Raw genomic sequence first — 19,847 nt, forward strand, 5'->3', positions numbered from 1 at the left:
GTTCAGATAGAGTTAAGTATTTCATGCTTAGGCTTTTATTGTCGAAGACTCGAAGTCCTTCAGCAGTAACTGTGAGTCTGGTATGTTAATCTTATTTTTGGCAAAGTATGACTGCATAGTAGCTTTCTGCTAGTGGTTTTTGCTATCCCTGGGCTGGAACTCTGGCAGGGTAATTGGCCATTGCTGATTGAGTGGAATATTATGGTTCAACATCCATTCCAATAAAATTATGAAGGGTCATGACTAGTCAACTAACTTACTCTTTCACTTCAGAGATCTTTTCATCCTCGATGTTCATAATGTCATCCTCATACCCTACCAAATACACACACACACACACTCTCATGCACTCACTGATACACATGCACTCATATTATTTAAATCCATTTCTTGAGTGCAAGCTGTATGATGTTAAAAAGTTTAGATATTGACCCAATGCATTCAAAATGGAAGCTCGGGGGCGATAAGATCTAAACCTTTTCCCTGAGGTCGTTATAAATGAAAGCAATATGACATCTAAATGGAGTCCAGCAAGATTTTGTTTTATGTTAGTTAATATCATTTGTTATTATTCTGACTGACTAATTTGTGAGCAAGGACAAGTTTTCTGGTCATTTAAATTTAAAAACTAGAAATAGAAGCACGTATGTCATCGGTTTGTGCTAGTCCTTAAGTAGACTTAGAATGACAAAGAAACATAGAGCAAACAATAGTTTGTGTTAGGCTGAATGTTCGATAATTTTGGGGAAGAAAAAAAGTTTGCTACACCCTACCATGTTTGTATAAGTTGCAGACTTGTTCTGATGAAATACATGTGCAAAGAAAAATTTAGAAAGCCAGTATATTAAAGACAATGGACTGTCCGAAAAATTCTGAAAGTCTTTACATGAAACAATAAATGGCATTACCTCTCGTATGACAATTTACTTTCCATATGTTTGGAAATCTTGAGGCTTCACTTTCTGAACTCCAGCATCCTGAAGAATAATGGAGTAAGTTCCTTATTAAACTTCAACTGTTTTCTGATTAAGAGCAGTATATCTCCATCGCTCCTTCTCCACAAAGTCGGCATCCAGGAACTGTGCAACAAAAGCCCAAAGCTTGTAGGTGTCTCGAAAATTGGCCAGGAACCCAAGTGCAGCTGTAACTACAGTTATTCCTTGATCAGCTTTGTCTTTACTCTTGTTTTTCACTATTTTTATCGATCCATTTCCTCTTACCTCTAGTATTCTCTCCTTCTCTTCTGCGTACTTATCTGAGAACCAGATATTATGTAAGAATCCATAGCTCAGAGAAATGTTGCTTCTATCAGCAAGTTTCTGTACAAGAACAGGCTCAACCTTCTCCCCTTTCCAATCAAATATGTTGAATGCCAATGCAGGTCCTCTTTCAAATTTGATTTTTGGTCCATATATTCTCACCAAGGGAATTCCCTCTGTGTTAGGATGGTCAAGCTTCATCAAAGAGTTCACCAGCCAATTGATCAGGTACCTTGCTCTGTTACTAATTAGTATTAGTCCCAAGGAGTCCACCTGATCCAAGCACCTGCACTCAATTTCTTGCCTCCCATTTCTGCTGCTTTCAGCATCTCCAAGTTTAATCAAATCAGCAGGTTTTTCTGATTCCCGAATCTCGGAATCCTCCAGTCCTTTCAGTTCCCCTGACAACTCATGTTCCAATCGTACTTGTAAATGACCGGAGAAAGAGCTCGACGATGCTAAATCGTCTTCTCGTAGTCCAGCTTTAGATGCCTGTTCAAGTTCTGTGTCAGTACCAGAAGTCTCATCCCTTAACTGAAACAGCTTCTTTGCCGGTACAATATTAACAATACCGGCACTCGTAGTAGCTTCTAGAATTGGAATAATAGACTTCTTTACAAAGAGGCACCCAAATCCAGATGGGTTTTCCCCAAAAACCTTGTAGAAGGAACAGATGAGGAAGTCCGGACGAAAGAGAGAGAGGCCGAAGCTGTCCATGTCCTTCGGTCCCAATGCGCAAGCATCAATCAGGATATGCCACCCATTCTCCTGTGCTATGCTCATCCAGAGATAAGGGTATCTGGCTCCTGTTATTCGAGAATGAAGCGGGAAGACAAAGAGTCCCCTTTTCTTTTTCTTCTTCTTACTCTCAACCATCTTCTTTAGCTTCGCCGACTGAATCCTCAGTCTCGGCCATGAAAACTCTGCTGACATAATTTGGGCTCCTTTTTTTTCAGAGTAATTTGTCATTGCTTCCACTGCCTCACTCTGATAATCATAAACTGTCAGAAGCTTCTGATTAGATTGAAATGGGTAAGCTTCTGCTAAAAGTTTAAAAGCTGACGTTCTGTTTGCAGTGAAAACCATGCAGTAATCGTTTTCAGAAATATTAAGAAAACCCATTATCCTTTTCTTCATTGCAGATTCGAATTCTGATTCTCGGTCGCCATGAAGTAGCTGCGTCTTTAGATTCCCCGTCTTTAAGGATATACTAAAGAAGGGAAAATCTGATTTTAAAGGAGGTGATGGGGCTAGTGGAGGATAAGAAGAAGATGCAACTTGGTTTCTTGAGGAGCCCTGGTCTTGCAGCTGAGAATAGGAGAAGAGGCCGATACCAATATAATCAAGGCAGGTATGGTCGGAGAGAGAGAGATGGTAGTATTCCTGGGCTCGGATTTGATCAATTAGATCAGTAGCAGAGTATTGGGGGTAAGCTTTGAGGAATTCAAGGAATGATTCTTGCAAAGATGGGAGAGATTCATGGTTGGTAAACTTGGTGTTTGGAAAGATGGTGGATGTAGTTGTCGTTGCAAAGTCACGGCGACAAGCTGAAGAAGAGCTTCTGGGCTTAGAGATAGTTTTCTCCTGTGTTGGCAGGTTGAGGAGAGGGGTTGGGCAGCAGCCATGAAGGCATCCCTGTGAGACCTCATTAAGGCAAGACGGCGGCATCTTCGCTGTCTCTCTACTCCAATAATTCTTGGTTATCCCTCACCTTGCTAGCCTCCCCCAATTGGTTACCTTCCCATGCTCCTGTCTTCAGCCGGCTATCCGTTGTTTATAAGGGGCAATTTCTGTTTATTAAAAACATAACACAGAAGGTGATTAGGCGAAGAATGTCATTATGAGCGAAGCACGAGCTGTGGACCGTGGTAGTCATCCACCTGGGAAAAAGCCTCGGATTTGGATCCCTCAATTAATGCCCCTGATCTTAGAGGGGAAAGAAATATAAAGAGAAATGCTTATATGCCCCTTCCCTTTTGACCGCTCAAAGGGACTGTAGGTTAATTTTTTTTTTTTAGTAATTAAGAAAATAATTTTAAATGTATTGATATATTTTTTATTTTTTTAAAAATATTTAAATTTATTAAAAAAATATAAAAAGAAAAAAAAATACCTAATAATTAGTTTGAATGGTACACTCTAAACGATAAAGTAACACTGCTCAATATAAATATATATTAAATTTTATAATATTTATGTGATTTTTTTAATTAATATTAAATATTTCATAAATAATGTAAAATTTATTTGAAGTATCAATTTATTTTTTCTAATTTAAGTCCCAAATTTTAGATGGAGCTTCTACAGCCCGTTCTTGTTAGGCTTAGAAGTTTTGTTTTTGTTTTTTTTTTTAATATAATTTTTTAATACTTTTAAATATTTAAAAAAAATTCATAATAATATTAAACAAAATTTTCTTAATTATTAAGAAAAAGAAACAGGAAAAAAAAAAAAGACCTTTATGTTTATTTCACTGTTTTCGAGAGGCAGTAGGTGGGAATAGAAGACAACAAGCTGAAGTGGACGACAAAAAGGCCCTTACATCGGCCAGCACTAAGATAGTAAGATGTACCTTTTAGACCACTTCCAAGTTGCTTATGTCTTAAGTTCCAGGAATTATATGCCCGACTCCTTAGCAATATGCGTGGAAGACATCCATTTGTCTTGTGCTTGTTGTCTGTGCCAAAACTTGCATCGGTTCTAAGACACAGTCGAAGTGGGATTTTCGTTCAACTTGAACTTATTATTGTAAAAGACTTACATATAATATTCCCAATATATTTTTTTTTTAACAAAAGTAAAATAACATCCACCTAAAAAAATTGTGATAGATTGAATTGAATTACAACGATTTTGTATGAATCGCGTAGATCATGTACGTTAATATTGCTGCAACAAAATAATATTATATATATATATGTGAGTCTGTGACCTTTAGCTATATGAGTTCAGCGAGTGGGCGAAGCATTTGAGGCAAAGCTTTTATAGTCTCTAATGGGCTCTGAGTCTCTGACAGAAGCCAGCTCCTCACATTTGACTGCCCGTAGTGTGCGGCAAAGGTGGAGAAAAACCCAAGTTCTGCGCCAGCTATTTAAGGACGAAGGTACAGAGAAACTCTCTTTTTTCTTTGCAAAAGCAAAGAAAGTGGGAAGAGGATGATTACACTTTGATTCTTATATATCTATAATCTTGACTAGTCCATTGTTGTAGGCTTTCATGTAAACTTTATTTTAATGAGAAAAGCACCAAGCGTGCTTAATGATCGAGATGATTTCATAAACAGATCATAAATATTATTAATTTGACTGTACTTCAAGTTCCAAACTTGAAAATATCACTTTTAAGCCTTGGGCGTTGACAATTTCAATGAATTAGGAGCGTTGCCGTCGCTCTCCCATTGTTGGGCTACAAGTGCCAACTATTAAACGTAGCCGCATATGTTGATCATGTTGTTCATGAGCAAAGATAATTAATTTATTATGATTCTCAATATTCGATTGAAAAATTGCCTGAATCAGTCGCTATATATATATATATATATATATATAAAAGAGTAATATTATATATAATTGTAGAGTATGTATATGTCGTATAATCGTTTTAAAAATGAATAGGATTTACGATTAAAAAATTAAATTTTTTTTTCTCGTATTAATTTATTTTTTTCAAAGATACTGTGTGGCGCTTGCACAATTACGATTGTAATACTTTATATTTTTTAAAGAGACTGTATAATACTTACACAATCATAATTATAAATATTATTTCTATATATATAGATTTAATATGATCAGCCAGATGAAATTCAAATCTCAAGAGACAATTTTTTCATTAACGAAAATGAAAATTGTGGACAACAACATGACGGATCATCCGTCATAAAAGGCAATTATATATAGATAAGCTGGAACGTACCCAAATAGTTGTAGCTAGAGATCAATTAATAATCGAAGAAAGTTGGGTTGTGGCTAAACCATATAATTTTTGTAGAGTTTGCAAGGAAGAGATTGAGGCGAGTTTGATGGCGTTCACAAATCACAAGTGTAAAAAGTTGTATATGACTATATGTACAGTTACTCAAAAGATTAATAAAAAAGTATAAAGAAGTTTCACGCGGTTCAGATCCATCCAAGTTCAAGGACGCCACTGCTTGGTGCTAAGAGGCGTCCGTACCTGAGAAGATGTGGATCACTCAAAAGTTAGTCGGCATTTGGGCCACAAGATATATATTATTCAACTCTAACTGCTAGCTAGCTAGCATGATGACATGTACTACCAATTTGTGCATATATTTATATATAAAAAAATTTAATTATAAGTAAAAACGTGTATTAATATATATTAATTTAATTTAATTAATTAAAAAATAAATTTTATTAAAAATAATTTTAATTTAAATTTTAAATATAAAAATATTAATATTAATATATAATTTTATTTATACGTAATAAAACTCTTATATATATAAAATAAAGGATAATGCTACTATATGCTTTGGATGGTACTTCTATATATCGTTCGGTAAAAAAATATATTTTTTAATTTTTTATTTTATTTAATGATTAAAAAATAATTTTAAATATATTGATATAGGAAATTGTTATCATCCGCCACTGTTTTGATGCTATTTTTTATTTTTTATTTCTTTTAAATGTCAGATCTCTCTCTCATCAGCTCTTTCTCTCTCTCATCTACGTCTCTCTCATCAGCTCTCTCTCATCAAGCTCTCTCTTTCTCAAGATCTCTTTGACCTCTCTCTCTCCTCAAGCTCTCTCTCTTCAAGATGATCTCTCTCTGACCTCTCTCTCATCAAACTCTCTCTTTTATCAAATCCTCTCTCCATCCGACCTCTCTCTCTCTCCTCATGTGTTCTCTCTCATCAAGCTCTCTCTCAGACTCTCCTTAACATCTCTCACTTCTTTCTCTTCAAGTGTTCCATCTCACACCAATGACCAAACTGTCGGTTTTAATGAGGAGTAAAAAATTCAAAAGGTAAAATTGGTTGACACGTAAGATATATAGTGTGTGATTTATTACCGAAGTTGATGTCACTATTTTTTTATTGATATATATTTTTTATTTTTTAAAAATATTTAAATATATTAAAAAATATAATAAAAATTAAAAAAAAAATTGAACTGGACGGCACGTCCAGCGGTAAGACTTGGGTGGCACAGTAGCCTAATCTAAAAAAGAAAAAGACTAATGATGGTTATTTTTATAGTGTGTAAGTATTATCATTTATTTGAAAAAATAAAGATTTTATTATTAAAAAGTTAATTTTTTTATATGAATTTTATATTTATTTATTTTTTAAAAATAATTATACGATACTTATACACTCATCACGACTGTAACTATCATTTCATAAAAAAAAATAAAAAATAGAATAAAAATAAACGAGGATATATTTTTTTGAATATTGATCGAGTAATGGTAACATAATTGATTAGTTGGACTTATAACCATTATATATATATAGTCTACTGTTGAAACAGTATTATAGATTGACGAATAATGTTTGTTTAATTTGATGATATATCTGATGATCATATTATCTTAATTAACTCGAAATGAGGATATATAGGTACTACTCATGCATTTATATTATGGCGATGCAATAAGGTTGCCAAGTAGTTGTCTTGACTAACAATTTCGTAAAGAAGGGGAAAAAGAAATTAAAAAAAGAAAAATAATTAATAGAAGTGCAGGCATCATCCCTAACAATACAATATGCTTACTGATCATAAAATATTACCAGTTGCATGGCATTGAAAGAATATTGAAAACAACCCTAGCTAATGTATACGAATTAAGCCATTCAAGACCTGATATTAATATATATATATATATATAGCAGGCCGAATACTTCGATCTTGGATTCTTGATCTGCGTGTTGCAGCCAATAATTTGGTGGAGGTTTTCGTAACAATAATATTTTAAAAAAAATCATATCTTCGTAAATGGTCAATAAAATTGGATCAATATCTCGATCAATGGTTACACATTTTTCAAACTTTAACTATAACAAATGTGAGTATGAGAGAAAATGTAGATGATTGAAAAAAAAAATTTATTTTATTAGTTAGAATAAAATATTTATAAAAAATATTTAGGAATAAACAGTAAATCTCCATATTTTAGGAAGCCACCGTTTAAATTTCAAAAATTTTTCCTAAAATAGTCAGCCAGATGGAAAGGGATTTTTGTCAAAAAATTAAAAATTTTAACCAAAATCAACCAGATGTGTAGGGGTGGGCAGCGGGGCCCCGCACCCGTTCGCCCCGCCCCGCATCTAGTCCCCCTAGCGGAGGCAGGGGGCAGGGAGGGCCCAATCCCGCTCCGCATTTCCCCCGCCCAGCCCACATATATATATATATATTTATATTTTTATATAAATATATATATATATATAAGCATAAATATTTATATATATATATATTCAAAAGTATAAATATATTTTTATATTTTACAAATTGTGTATATATGAATATATATATTACAATTTGTTAGACTTGTTTACAAAGTATGCATTAACAAATTTAAAAACTATATAGTTTAAAACTAGTACACTACAATTTATATAAAATATGCACTATCAAATTTAAAAACTACATAATTTTTAAATTATAGTCATATTTACAAAATTTAAATTTACAATTTAGATCTAAAAATATATTTTTAATCACTTTTGGATCTAGAAATAATTTTTAAATATAAAAAAAAAAAGTAGTAATTTTTTAAAGGAAAAATGAGGTGGGGCAGGGCGGGTATTCGCTCCGCACCCCGCCTAGCGGGGCGGGGGATGGATGGGAAAACCCCACCCCCACACCATGAGGGGCGGGGTGCGGGGAGGGAGCTACCTCGCACCATCACCGTATGGTGCGGGTAGCACCCCTACATATGTGAATGCTTTAAGTGGATATATATATATATATATATAAGAAAAATCTAGTTACAAGTATAACTGTGTACTAATATGTGCAATAATCTAATACGATTGATAAAAAAATAGATTTTATTAAAAACAATGCTAATTTAAATTTTAAATATGAAGGAATTAGTATTGATACGCAGATTAGTACGCGACTTTACTTGTATACAGCAAAACTCATATATATATGTATGTATCAGTTTTGCTACAGGTACCTGGCGTGGGGTATCTTTTGGGGAATTGACTGTCAGCTAATATTATTTTAAAAAAAAAAAACCACTAAAATCAATTTTAGAAGCAAATCAGCCCATTACAATTAGCGCTAAAATGGGTCTCAGAAATCAAAACATTCCCAGAAGAGAGAGTGCTAATCGTGGAAATTTCAGAATTGATTTGTAAGAATAGTGTGACGCCTCCAAATTCCGTTTGGGATCGGACGGACATTTGAAGAGTCGAGACATGCAACACAAGGTTACCTGTCCCCGTTCATGACATATAAGATGCAATGTTTCTAACATGCATATAATATTATGCAATATTCGTAGCGGATAATTTTTTTTCTTTAGCAATACTATGCACCAAACTGAAAATATCCTAAATGCTTAAAACATACTTCATATATAAAGACCCATTAAACAACTAAGATCACAACACTAGTCCAAAATGCTTATGATCCAAAAAATACTGGAGATGCAACTCCATAGTACAAGTAGTAATTTACGTTAACTACTATATTAACATTGATGTCGCATCGTCGCTCAGTCAACTGTGTCTAGTTGGTCAGCTCCTGATTTTTCTTCAGGTCCTGTAACAAGATCTACCATTCGGGAGGAATGGTAGTTGAGACTACCACAGTGAGATTTGATTACAAATCTCAGCAAGTTAATAAAAAACTTTCACACAGGCTAATGATGCATGGATGACAGTAAAAGCATAAATGCATAATCAAATTCATAAGTAATTAAAGCATAAATTGGCGTACAACATAGTATAATTGACATAACTTAAATTGAAACGTGAACTGAACTTGTCTTGACATGAACTTGATCTAAAACTTGACTTAACATGAACTTGTTCTAAAACTTGACTTAACATAAAAAATATATACTCCACAGTTGTTGTGGCCCCATGTATTCTAACTTGACTTAACAAAACTTGACTTAACATGAATTTGTTCTGAAACTTGACTTAACATGAAAAATACATACTCAACAGTTGTTGTGGCCCCATGTATTCTACACATCACAATGCAGTTAAATACATACTCCACAGTTGTTGTGGCCCCATGTATTCTACGTGTAAATACATACTCCACAGTTGTTGTGGCTCAATGTATTCTACACGTCACAATGCAGTTAAATACATACTCCACAGTTGTTGTGGCCCCATGTATTCTACGTGTCACAATTGTTGTGTCTCACGTAGTGTATGCGTCACAATTGCTGTGACCCCATACATAAGTAATCAAGATGAAACGTGACTGGAATACGAAAGGACTGAAACCCTGACGTAACATAACGTGACTTGAACATAACTTGAAATACATGACCAACTTGAGATAGAAACATTTTGTAACATGACATAACATATAATAGACAACATATTTAACATGACATACTTGCAACAGTAAATATTACATGACTTGACATACATGTACTAGATGACATACTTAGCATGACGTACTTGTAATGTACAGCAATACATGACAGAATATATTATGTAACAGATAAAAACTGATGACGGAATAAATTCTGTATAACAGACAATTATGTGATAACTTGGCATGGTATGACATATATGATAACACACATAGATATACACTGTAGTTCTTTTACTTAGCACACATACATAATAGACTGTTAGTAAGTTAAAAGCTAACTTACCTCGATCTTCGCGTTTCTTATAAAATCTCAAGCGCGATCACGAGAAACTGTAATTAGTGATTCTAAAAGTTAGCACTAAATCACTAATAATTTGAAATATGGAAAATACTAACTTAAAGAGTAAAATTTTCATTTTACTCTCTACATGTAGGAAAATGATCGTTTTACCCATAACTTAAGGATTTTGCATACTAACTCCAAAAGTCACTAAAATTTACATGCCTCATGTAAATTTTATCCTCAACTTAAATATAAATTTAGAAAAATTTAAAACTAATCACAACTATTAAAATTCCATAGGGCCAAAATTCCCATATGCTATTTCCATTGATTTTTGTTTCTAACTTGTTTTGATTAACCTTTTGATCTATGACTTATAAAGATGTGATCTTCAAACCAAACCATCATATGGTTTAAAAAGATGTCCTAAAATATATATAAGTTTCTAATTCAAGATCACATGGTTAAACATTAACCAAAACATAAATTGAGCCAATAACATCCACACTTTGGACTATCCGAATATCTCTTTGCATAAAATTTCATATCTTTGAAACTAACATCAAATATTTTCAAAATAATAACATAACATGTATATAAGATGCTTAGGATCCTCCAATAAAATTATCAAAGTCATTGGAATAGGTTTAGACCACCAAATAGTTAAACTTTTTCAAAACAGAAACTGTTTTTCCTCTTCCAGTTTCTAAGTTTCTAAATCTAAAAAAATCTTTCATCAAAATCTTTAATCATTCAAAAATCCTCAACCAATGATCATATACACATGTGAACAATACTCCATAAAAATTTCGGACCAATATCTATCCATTAGCTTGGTCAAAAACTCCAAACTATAACATATTCTCCAGTTTATCTCTCAGAATGACATTTCTATAGTTTATATAATATTTAACTGACCAAATAATCTTCAAATGTGACAAATAAGATATCCACGTAAATTAGACTCAAAAAGGAATAACTTATATGAAGGAGATTTTATGATAAAACACTTACAAAAATTTCGAAATGGATGTGCAAAAGAACTCCTAAAAGCTGTCCGAGAGAGAATGTTTGGTATTCTTTTAATGGAAAGTGTAAATGAAGATAATTTCATGGGGGGTGGCTAGAGATACTTATGGATGAGATATGGAAGAGATTAGACTGGAGTAAGAGTTGAGTGTAGGTTTCTCTTACCTGGAGTGAGAGTTAAGTGTAGGTCTCTCCTACCCAGAGTGAGAGTTAAGTGTAGGACTCTCTTATCCAATAATATCTACAAAAATCAACTCAAGATATTTTTACCCAATAATATCCACGAAATTAGCTTAAAATATTTTTATCTAATAATATCCACAAAATTAGTTTAAGATATTTTTATCCAATAATATCCACAAAATTAGCTCAAGATATTTTTATCCAATAATATCTACAGTTTTGAACAGACGTTTCGTCCGAAAATATGAAAAAGAGTTATTGCGCCATAAGACCTTAAATAACCCACCGAGTCTAATGGCACAAATCATAATACATGTAGACACTTCTAACTATCTCCAATAATCAAAACACACTTCTGATACCATAATGAATAATAATACTAACTATGTAGTTAGACTAAAACCTATATGATTAATGGATTCGTGAAAACTTATAGACTCTTCACGAGGTTCCTAAAGTCAATAGAAATTTCACAATTAAATTTCTAGCGGGCTATTACAAATAATTTGGTATCGATGTCTGTAGACCGTTTAATTTTGTTGTAATGAATAGTTTGGTTTTGTAGTTCCTTTGGAATCGGTTTCACTTTGTCTTGGTTTCATTTTGGGAATCTCGAAATAGTGGGTTGAAGAAACACTACAAATGGGAGATTTCAATTCGGTTTAGGGCATGCAAAGAAACACTACCAATCGTTAGTTGAAGAAATACTACCAATTCATCAAGATGATGCTTCTCTCTTGTTATCTGTGTTACATGAATTTTTTTATTTTATTTTATATTATTTCTTCTATGCTGAATGAATTACTTTCTCTTATATAATAATTCTCTCCATGGTTACCTATTTGGGAAGTGGGAAATTGCAAGTCAGAAGCATGGCAACCCTAGAACCCCACTATTAAAAAAAAAAAAATGCATTAGGAATCTCATAATAATACTTTAGGACTATGATTTGTTAATTGCTCTCTGCAAAACTGGTATATTCCACAAAGCACAAGTTTCGTGGGTAGACGAAGAAGATGAGAAGAAGACTCAAAATACCGAATCTGCTCTTTAGGGCATGCGACGCAAACTACTCTTTAGGGCATGAGAAGAAGAACCTAACCTATGTTAGTCATCGTTAGTCTTCCTCTTTGCCTTCTATATCTACTTCTATTTCCATTAACATTTTCTCAAGCTTATGAACTTTGATGCAGTAAAAAGTAGAGACCGCAATTACAACAACTAGAAGATCAACAATTCTAGGACGAAGGGAGGGAGCGAGAGCATGATAATTTGGGGAGTAAACACAGCGGCTGATTGGCATGTATATGAAACGTAGCGTTTCATTTGTCCCCATGGAGGCCCGTGTATGCGGGGTTATCTCTCTCGAGTGCAAATAGACTTTTTCTATATATATATATACTTCAAGTCTTCAACGCCAACATATATAACTTATATTTCAGAAATCAAAGTTGATGGAAAAATTATACATATGTTTGATAAATGCTAATTATTATCCAAACACAGTGCATGCATGGCTAGCTTGGGCTTTGTAGGGGAAGTATGATCAGAAAAAGTACAATCTCCTTTTTATGACCTCAGATAAATTAGTTAATTACGTACCTGATCTTCCATGGATTGTGCATATATGCATGCATGGGAGGCTAGCTATGTGAATCTGTTAAGCTGAAGCAGTCACAGGGCAACTCTCCCTTGGCAAGCCATGATGTAATGGGAGCTATATTATATATATATATATATATATAGCTCAATCAATCCCCACTTGCAAAGGAAAAGACGCCCTACAACTGGTTTGCTTATATATATATCGAACCAATTGATCGATCCCGGCCCGTTTATGCGCCGCCTCGCACTGCATGCTTCTGGTTTCGAGGTTACCCCATTCCCAAGCTTTATATGCACTCCAGTTCGTGCTCCAACGAAAGAAGAACTATCGAGAAATGGCATATGCTATGGATATCCTTAATTCGAATCCACTTTTCTTTTGCAGTGGGGGTGTTTTCATTTCACGCCAGACCTCTTTTTCTTCTTCTTCATCTTCCACGATCGACCAATTAGTCTAGAAAAAAATCTCTTTAATTCCAAGCAGATAAGATTCCTTGTTGCTTTGAATTTCACGAGTCGAAAAATTAATGCCGTTGAGAAGAGAATCGGGTAATGATCTCTCGGCCGGTTCACATTATATGAAGCTAATAATTAGAGAGATCGACCTTATAATGATCACCGACAGAATGTGGGTACGTACGTTCTCGTGCCTATGATTTTTTTCCAGTTAGATCCCTTCTTGCTTTGTAGTTTATAAGTTCGCTGGCCTTTCCTTGTTTGTAAGTTCAGAAATTTCTTTGTTATGATCTGTCTTTTTGCCTTTCGTGATAAATTAATTAACCTTAAAACGAACCAACGGCCACTACTTGCACCGTGTCGAAAAAATTAAGGATATACATATATACACATACATAAATGTATATAGACACACACACACACACATATATATATATATATATGTCGCAACATTAACATCTATGTGTATCTATACACATAGACATGTTGCAACGTCATAATCAATATCTATGTGTGTCTATATACATACATAGATATGTCCCAACAATATTATAGATGTGTGTCAATATCTATGTGTCGATATACATAATTATTGAAATTTTGTCACCTAAGATTAATGAGGATCATGGCTACACTCTCATCAGTTTCACTGATCATGATCATAGCGTTTTCTTTTATAATAATTCAAGCAAACGAGGTCTTATAGCATGACTTTGTCGGGAAAAACCCACAAAAGACAAAAATGTAGTCCTAGCTAGCTAGCTGATCATCTAGTGTAATTAAGATGGGTTCACAATTAATGTATAGATTTCAGTTTCGGATTGAAATAGACCGACCTATTGAATGAAGTGACGCAGGAGTACGTGTGTCTTATAACAGGATAAATTGATACAAGCTGAGACGAATGTCTGATCATCATAACAAAACACAAGAGACAACATGCATCTATCATTTCAGTGCATGGGTCCATGTAAAAGAAAAACGGATCGAAAGCGATTCGTAATTACAATAAATCATCCACTAACAACAAAACGATCGAAAAAGACACAATATTCTCCTCACAGAACCCTAGGCCTTGGATGTGAAAGGAGAAGTCGTGAACAATAATGTAGGCTGTAGCTAGCTGCAAAACACCCAATATTGTCTGCCAAGGTAAAAAAAATAAAAATAAAAGAGTAATTAGAGCTATATATTATGTCCAGCTATATGCAGAAATGCAGCGAAAGCAATAGTAAGAGCATGATGTACAAATTAAGAAAGAACATTAATTAATATTGCACACAGCCAATTAAACAAAGCATGAAATCAGATCATGCAGGAGCAGCAGTATTAATACTGGCGCATATATGTGTGTATATATATATCTAGCTATATAGCTACCGTTATTGAAGACCTCTGCCACCAGAAGGTGAGAAATCTAGAATGGAAGGCGGCGAAGATATCTCGTAGAGCTAAGAATATCTGGGCGTACCAATTATAGTTCGATGCATGGGCAGGCCGCGGCTTCCAACAGTTTTGAAATAATATGATCATGCATTCTCACGAAAGAGCAATCCTTCTTTATTCAGTTTATTCAGCGTCAAACTGTTAAATATTTTAACACTAATATTAATAATCGAATCTTTAATTTTATATGATTTATAATAATAAAATCTAAGTAATGAGATGTATAATACGGAAGAAATAAGTAGACTGAAAACCAAAGTGCTTTAATGAAATGTCATTGTATCGTTCTTTCTCAAATAGTAAATACAATATTTTTAATCTTTTCAGATACGATAAATCATAATACATGAAAGAATATATTCACTAAATATTTTATTGAGATCATAAAAAATATATAACTTGGCTCTGATACCACATGTTAAATATTTTAACATGAACATTAATAATCAGATCTTCGATTTTATATGATCTACAATAATAAATAGTGATAAATAAATACGTATATTTTTCCATCAGTTCGATAAAAAATTAGATCTGACTATGAGAAAATGATTACCCTAACAACTTTGCCTCTCAAGTGTCTCACGATGGCAAAGACACTATAATGTTATAGTTGAGAACCCTTTAACCCCTTAATGTTATTTATGGATTTCTGACCGTCAAAAAATCTCAGAATTTGTGTCTGACTATAATTAGAGATATAAACTTTTAATCTTATCTCTTAGGAATTTTCTTATTCCATTATCATTCATATTTTAACTAATAAGTTTTGAGCTATTAACTCTATTAAGATGGGTGTGTAGGACATAGAGTTTAAATAAAAACTCTTACATAAAGTTCCTACAAACTACGTACACTCTGTAATTCTTTTCTTGTTTATTTAATTTCAAAATGTTCCCAACAAAAAGGATTTATATTTATTGATTTACCAGGGTAATTATTATATGTATTTATAGGAAATTAAAGCTCATAAAGTGAAAATGGAAAAAAATTAATTACCACGAGCATCCTTGGACAAATTAATTAAAGGTTTTATGCCATTGATTGAAGTAAGGGAGATCAACTTAATTATACCACGATCAATTATCTTGCATAATATTTTTTAATTTGCTTGAGAAATATGTCCAAATGTGTGTGCGCGCGTGTATAAATATATCCTTTAACAATAATAACGGCTTACCAGTACCTGATATGCAGGACTAGTTTGCGCTAGGCTATAAGATAATGTTAAGCTAAAGTAGTCACAGGGAAACTCTCCTTTGCCAAGACAATGAAACAGAATGCAGATCATGGTAATCCCCCAATACTATTCATCATCTCCTTCCAAGAAAGAGATGCCCTACGACTGGTTTGCTTATAATATTAATGAACATGAACTTGCATCATGGCCTCGTACGCAGCATCGATGCCTTAAATTCAGTGTTAGATCATATCTATTCAAGCTTTGGATACTGCATGCATGGCATGAGTTTAGAAGCCTTCAATTCAGGCTCTCGAGAAGGAATAAATGAACAAGCAAAAGCATATGCTTATATAATGGGTTTATGCCGTGAATATCCTCGATTCAATGGCAAGTGTTGGTTTCCCAGGGGCCTTTAGGAGGTCCATCATGCATGGCTAATGGCTATCTTTATATTCTCCCAACCAAGTCCTGAAAAAGCTATGGCCTATGGGGTCAAGATACGAAATTCTTTCCTGGCCTCTCATTATCCGTGATAATTGTAAGATCATGAGAAGAGGAAAAAAGCAGTCGAAAGGAGATGCTCCACCATGTTAGAATGCGTACGGTGCCTATGAGTAATAAGGGCATTATAGCAGCATTAATATTGGCATATCCTTTCATGTCGTTCTTTTACTTTTCTTCTTCTTTCCATAAATATCTACAACAGAAGAGTCTTCTTGTAATTAGGAAAAAATTTCATTCTTAAAAGCCTTTTCTCGTTGCAAATGTATCTTAACAATGAACATTGTTCGTCGCCCTACTTTCGGAATTGCCGCGTTGGCATTGGATACTCTCCAACAAGTTACATTTTCATTACAAATACATACTTTTAACAGCGAAAATTTTCCATTGCAAATGTAAATATTTTCGTTGTTAAAGTCCATTGAGGGGATTTGGAAAACCATTGCTAACATATATTAGCAACGATTTCTATTCATTATTAAATAGCAGTAGCAACGAACTTGATTCGTTGTAAACGTAATCTTAAAAAGAATAAATTGCAATGGAATAAAATCATTGCAAATATGTGTTTTGCTTTTTGCAAAGAAACTAAATTGTTGGTAATGAGTAGAAACTTTTTGCAACGAATCAATGTCATTGTTATTATCTCAAAATCGTTGCTAAATGGATTGGCATTCCAGATATGAGATTTTTCTCAACGATTATTTTGCAAGGAAATATTTTTACTGCAATTACATATCGATCTCTACAGCTAACAAGCCTTTATACCAATGTTTTGAGTCTTGACCACCTATTTCTCTCTCTATTATTGGACTCCCCAAGATTGTACGTATATATTCATTGTGTGCATGCTAACCTAGCTCACCAGTAGTACTAGTGTATCCACCGTGCATGGCTTGTATATTTCGTTAATTATAAGTATCGTATAATTTAACGAATTACATATAGATATTGAATCAAAGGGACTGCAGGCAGCGGTTGCGCGAAGTAAAAAGACTCTCTAGGTGTTATATGATCATCATGGTGTTAGGATATTATTCTAGCTTCAATTTTTTGGAGATCAACAGTACCTGATCATGAGTTAAATTGATCCTATTCACACACACACACACATATATAAGACTAGTAGTGAAGCAAACGTTCCTGGAACGTTTGCTCTAGTTGTGACAAAATAACCTAAAATAAAATAAAATATATGCCAAAATAAAGTAGCATATATATCATAATAACATACATGCAAAAATAAAATTATTTTCATTTGGTTGTATTTTCGTGTATTTTAATTAAATGATTATTTTATTTAATATAATTAGTAGTTCTGTTGTTTTATTTTAACGTGTCTTTCATTGTATTATTTTATAATTTATAAGTTATAAAATTTATTTTAATGTTCTTTCTTGATATTAATTATTATTTTGTATTTAAATTATTCTTTACTTTAAATGATTTTATTATTGGGTTTAATTATTTTATTTTATTAATATTGAGCTGTAGTGTTTTTATTTAATTTTTATTGTACTTTTTTACCTTATTAGACTTATATTTTTGGATGGGCTTTGCTTTAGTGGATTTTTCCTTTATTTTTGGGTCAAGCCCTTTCAGCTTTCGGGCCCAGCCCGTGTACCTTAAGTCCAGGCCCCTTATTCCCTTAAATAGCGCCGTTTTGGTCCATGGCCCTTAGGGTTTAATTCTTTCTTCTTCCTCCTGCAGGTGCCGACTACTTCTCTTCCAATTTTATTTTTTCTTCCTCTGTTTTCTGTGTGCTGCTGCTGTTGCTTCTCCTCGGTTCTTCTTCTTCTCATTTTTGAGCAACCAGCCGTGTGCGCCCAGCTACCCAACCTCCACTGAAAGTCACAGCAGCCTAACAACGCCGCACAACTCTTCCCCACATAGCAACAAACAGAGCAAATGCTCCACCGCAGCTACTCAACCTCCACCGAAAGCCTCTGTTTTACTTCCTAAAAATAGAGCAAATGCTCCATCGTGGCCAACCAACGAGGGCACAAAGCTGCGGAGCCACTCTCAATGTGCAACGTTTGTGCCGTCGCGTGCACCACCGCATCTCTCTTTCCCTTGGGTCGTTGTGTTTTGTACGGATTGTGTAAAAACTAAACATAAAAATACACAGACATGAAAACGAAATGAGAAAATACTGTTTATTCCTGTAGCAATGGATAGACACTTATTATTATAGATAGATATAGGTAAAGAAGAGTAAACGCAAGAAAAACTTTTATAATTTAATTTCTCCCGCGGCGAACTGACTAATTAATTTTATTCGGAATTGTACTTCATTTTGGTAAAAAATATTATTATATTTAAAATTTTTTATACATAATAGATCATAATAAGCCTATGACTACTCTTTGGTAAAAATATTCATGTCTCTTGAATTAAGTCACGATGAGTAGTATATTACAAGAAAAACGAGTTTTTGTGACTAATTTATTATAACGAAAAGATTATTCGCAACCAATTTAGTATATAGCGTTTGCAAATTATTACGACTCTTGGCTAATTACAAAGCATGCCCATCTCTTCGAGTCTGGAGTTTATACTTTAGGAAGGATGTACGCCAAATGTGCACCCCAAATATGTACACTAGTGAAAATGAGATTTTTTGTTTTTGTTTTTTTCCTTTTAAGCATTTTTTAAACATCCTTAACTATTAAAAAAAATAAAAATATATGAGTGAACACATTTGGTGAACATGTTTGAAAGTTATAATATCATTTTCCTTATACTTTAATAGGGCTTCATGTAACGGATTATCCAAGGCTTTTGATGTGTCATGTTGTAATTGGCTATCATGCGTTGAGAATTTTAATATTTTTATAAAAATTAAAAATATATAGAATAAAAAAGTATTAGATTAAAAAAAAAAAAAAGTCATGAAGTAAGGGTGGGCAGCAGGGGTTGTACCCCGCTTCCCTGCCCCCGCTTGGTGCTTTGGCCTCATATTTTTTATATTTATATATATTATTATATAAATAAATATATTGTATAAAAATATATACAATTTATTAAAGACTTACAATTATATTCAAATTATTAGATTTCTTTGGCCTCTTATAGAAATGTTGGTCTAAGAGGCCAAGACAATTCAAAATATAACTCTTATAAGTTTAAATTTACATTATATTATATTTTTGAACCTAAGTTTTTTTTTTTAGACCCATGCATTGAGTTGGCCTAGGAGGGTCGATGGGGGTCGATGGTGTTTTTGACCTTGGCTACTGCAGTGGAATTGAAAACTCCTCCCCCTCATGGTGCAGGGTGGGGTGTGGGAAAGGGTCCTCCTATCCCGCATCATGCGGGTAGCATCCCTATCATGAAGTAGGAGGCAATTAGTCCCTGACTCCCCTCCA

At 33.6% G+C, this 19,847-nt stretch overlaps 1 protein-coding gene across 1 annotated transcript; it reads right to left on the reverse strand.

Moving 5' to 3' along the window:
- Positions 1-758: 758 nt before the first annotated feature.
- LOC122303185 lies at positions 759-3,190 on the reverse strand. Its single transcript, XM_043114823.1, has one exon. It carries the CDS (start codon positions 2,925-2,927, stop codon positions 1,005-1,007), a length of 1,923 nt encoding a protein of 640 aa, XP_042970757.1. The 5' UTR covers positions 2,928-3,190; the 3' UTR covers positions 759-1,004.
- Positions 3,191-19,847: the final 16,657 nt, after the last annotated feature.

Source organism: Carya illinoinensis, chromosome 3 (genome assembly GCF_018687715.1).
Source record: "Carya illinoinensis cultivar Pawnee chromosome 3, C.illinoinensisPawnee_v1, whole genome shotgun sequence".
Taxonomy (NCBI): Eukaryota; Viridiplantae; Streptophyta; class Magnoliopsida; order Fagales; family Juglandaceae; genus Carya; species Carya illinoinensis.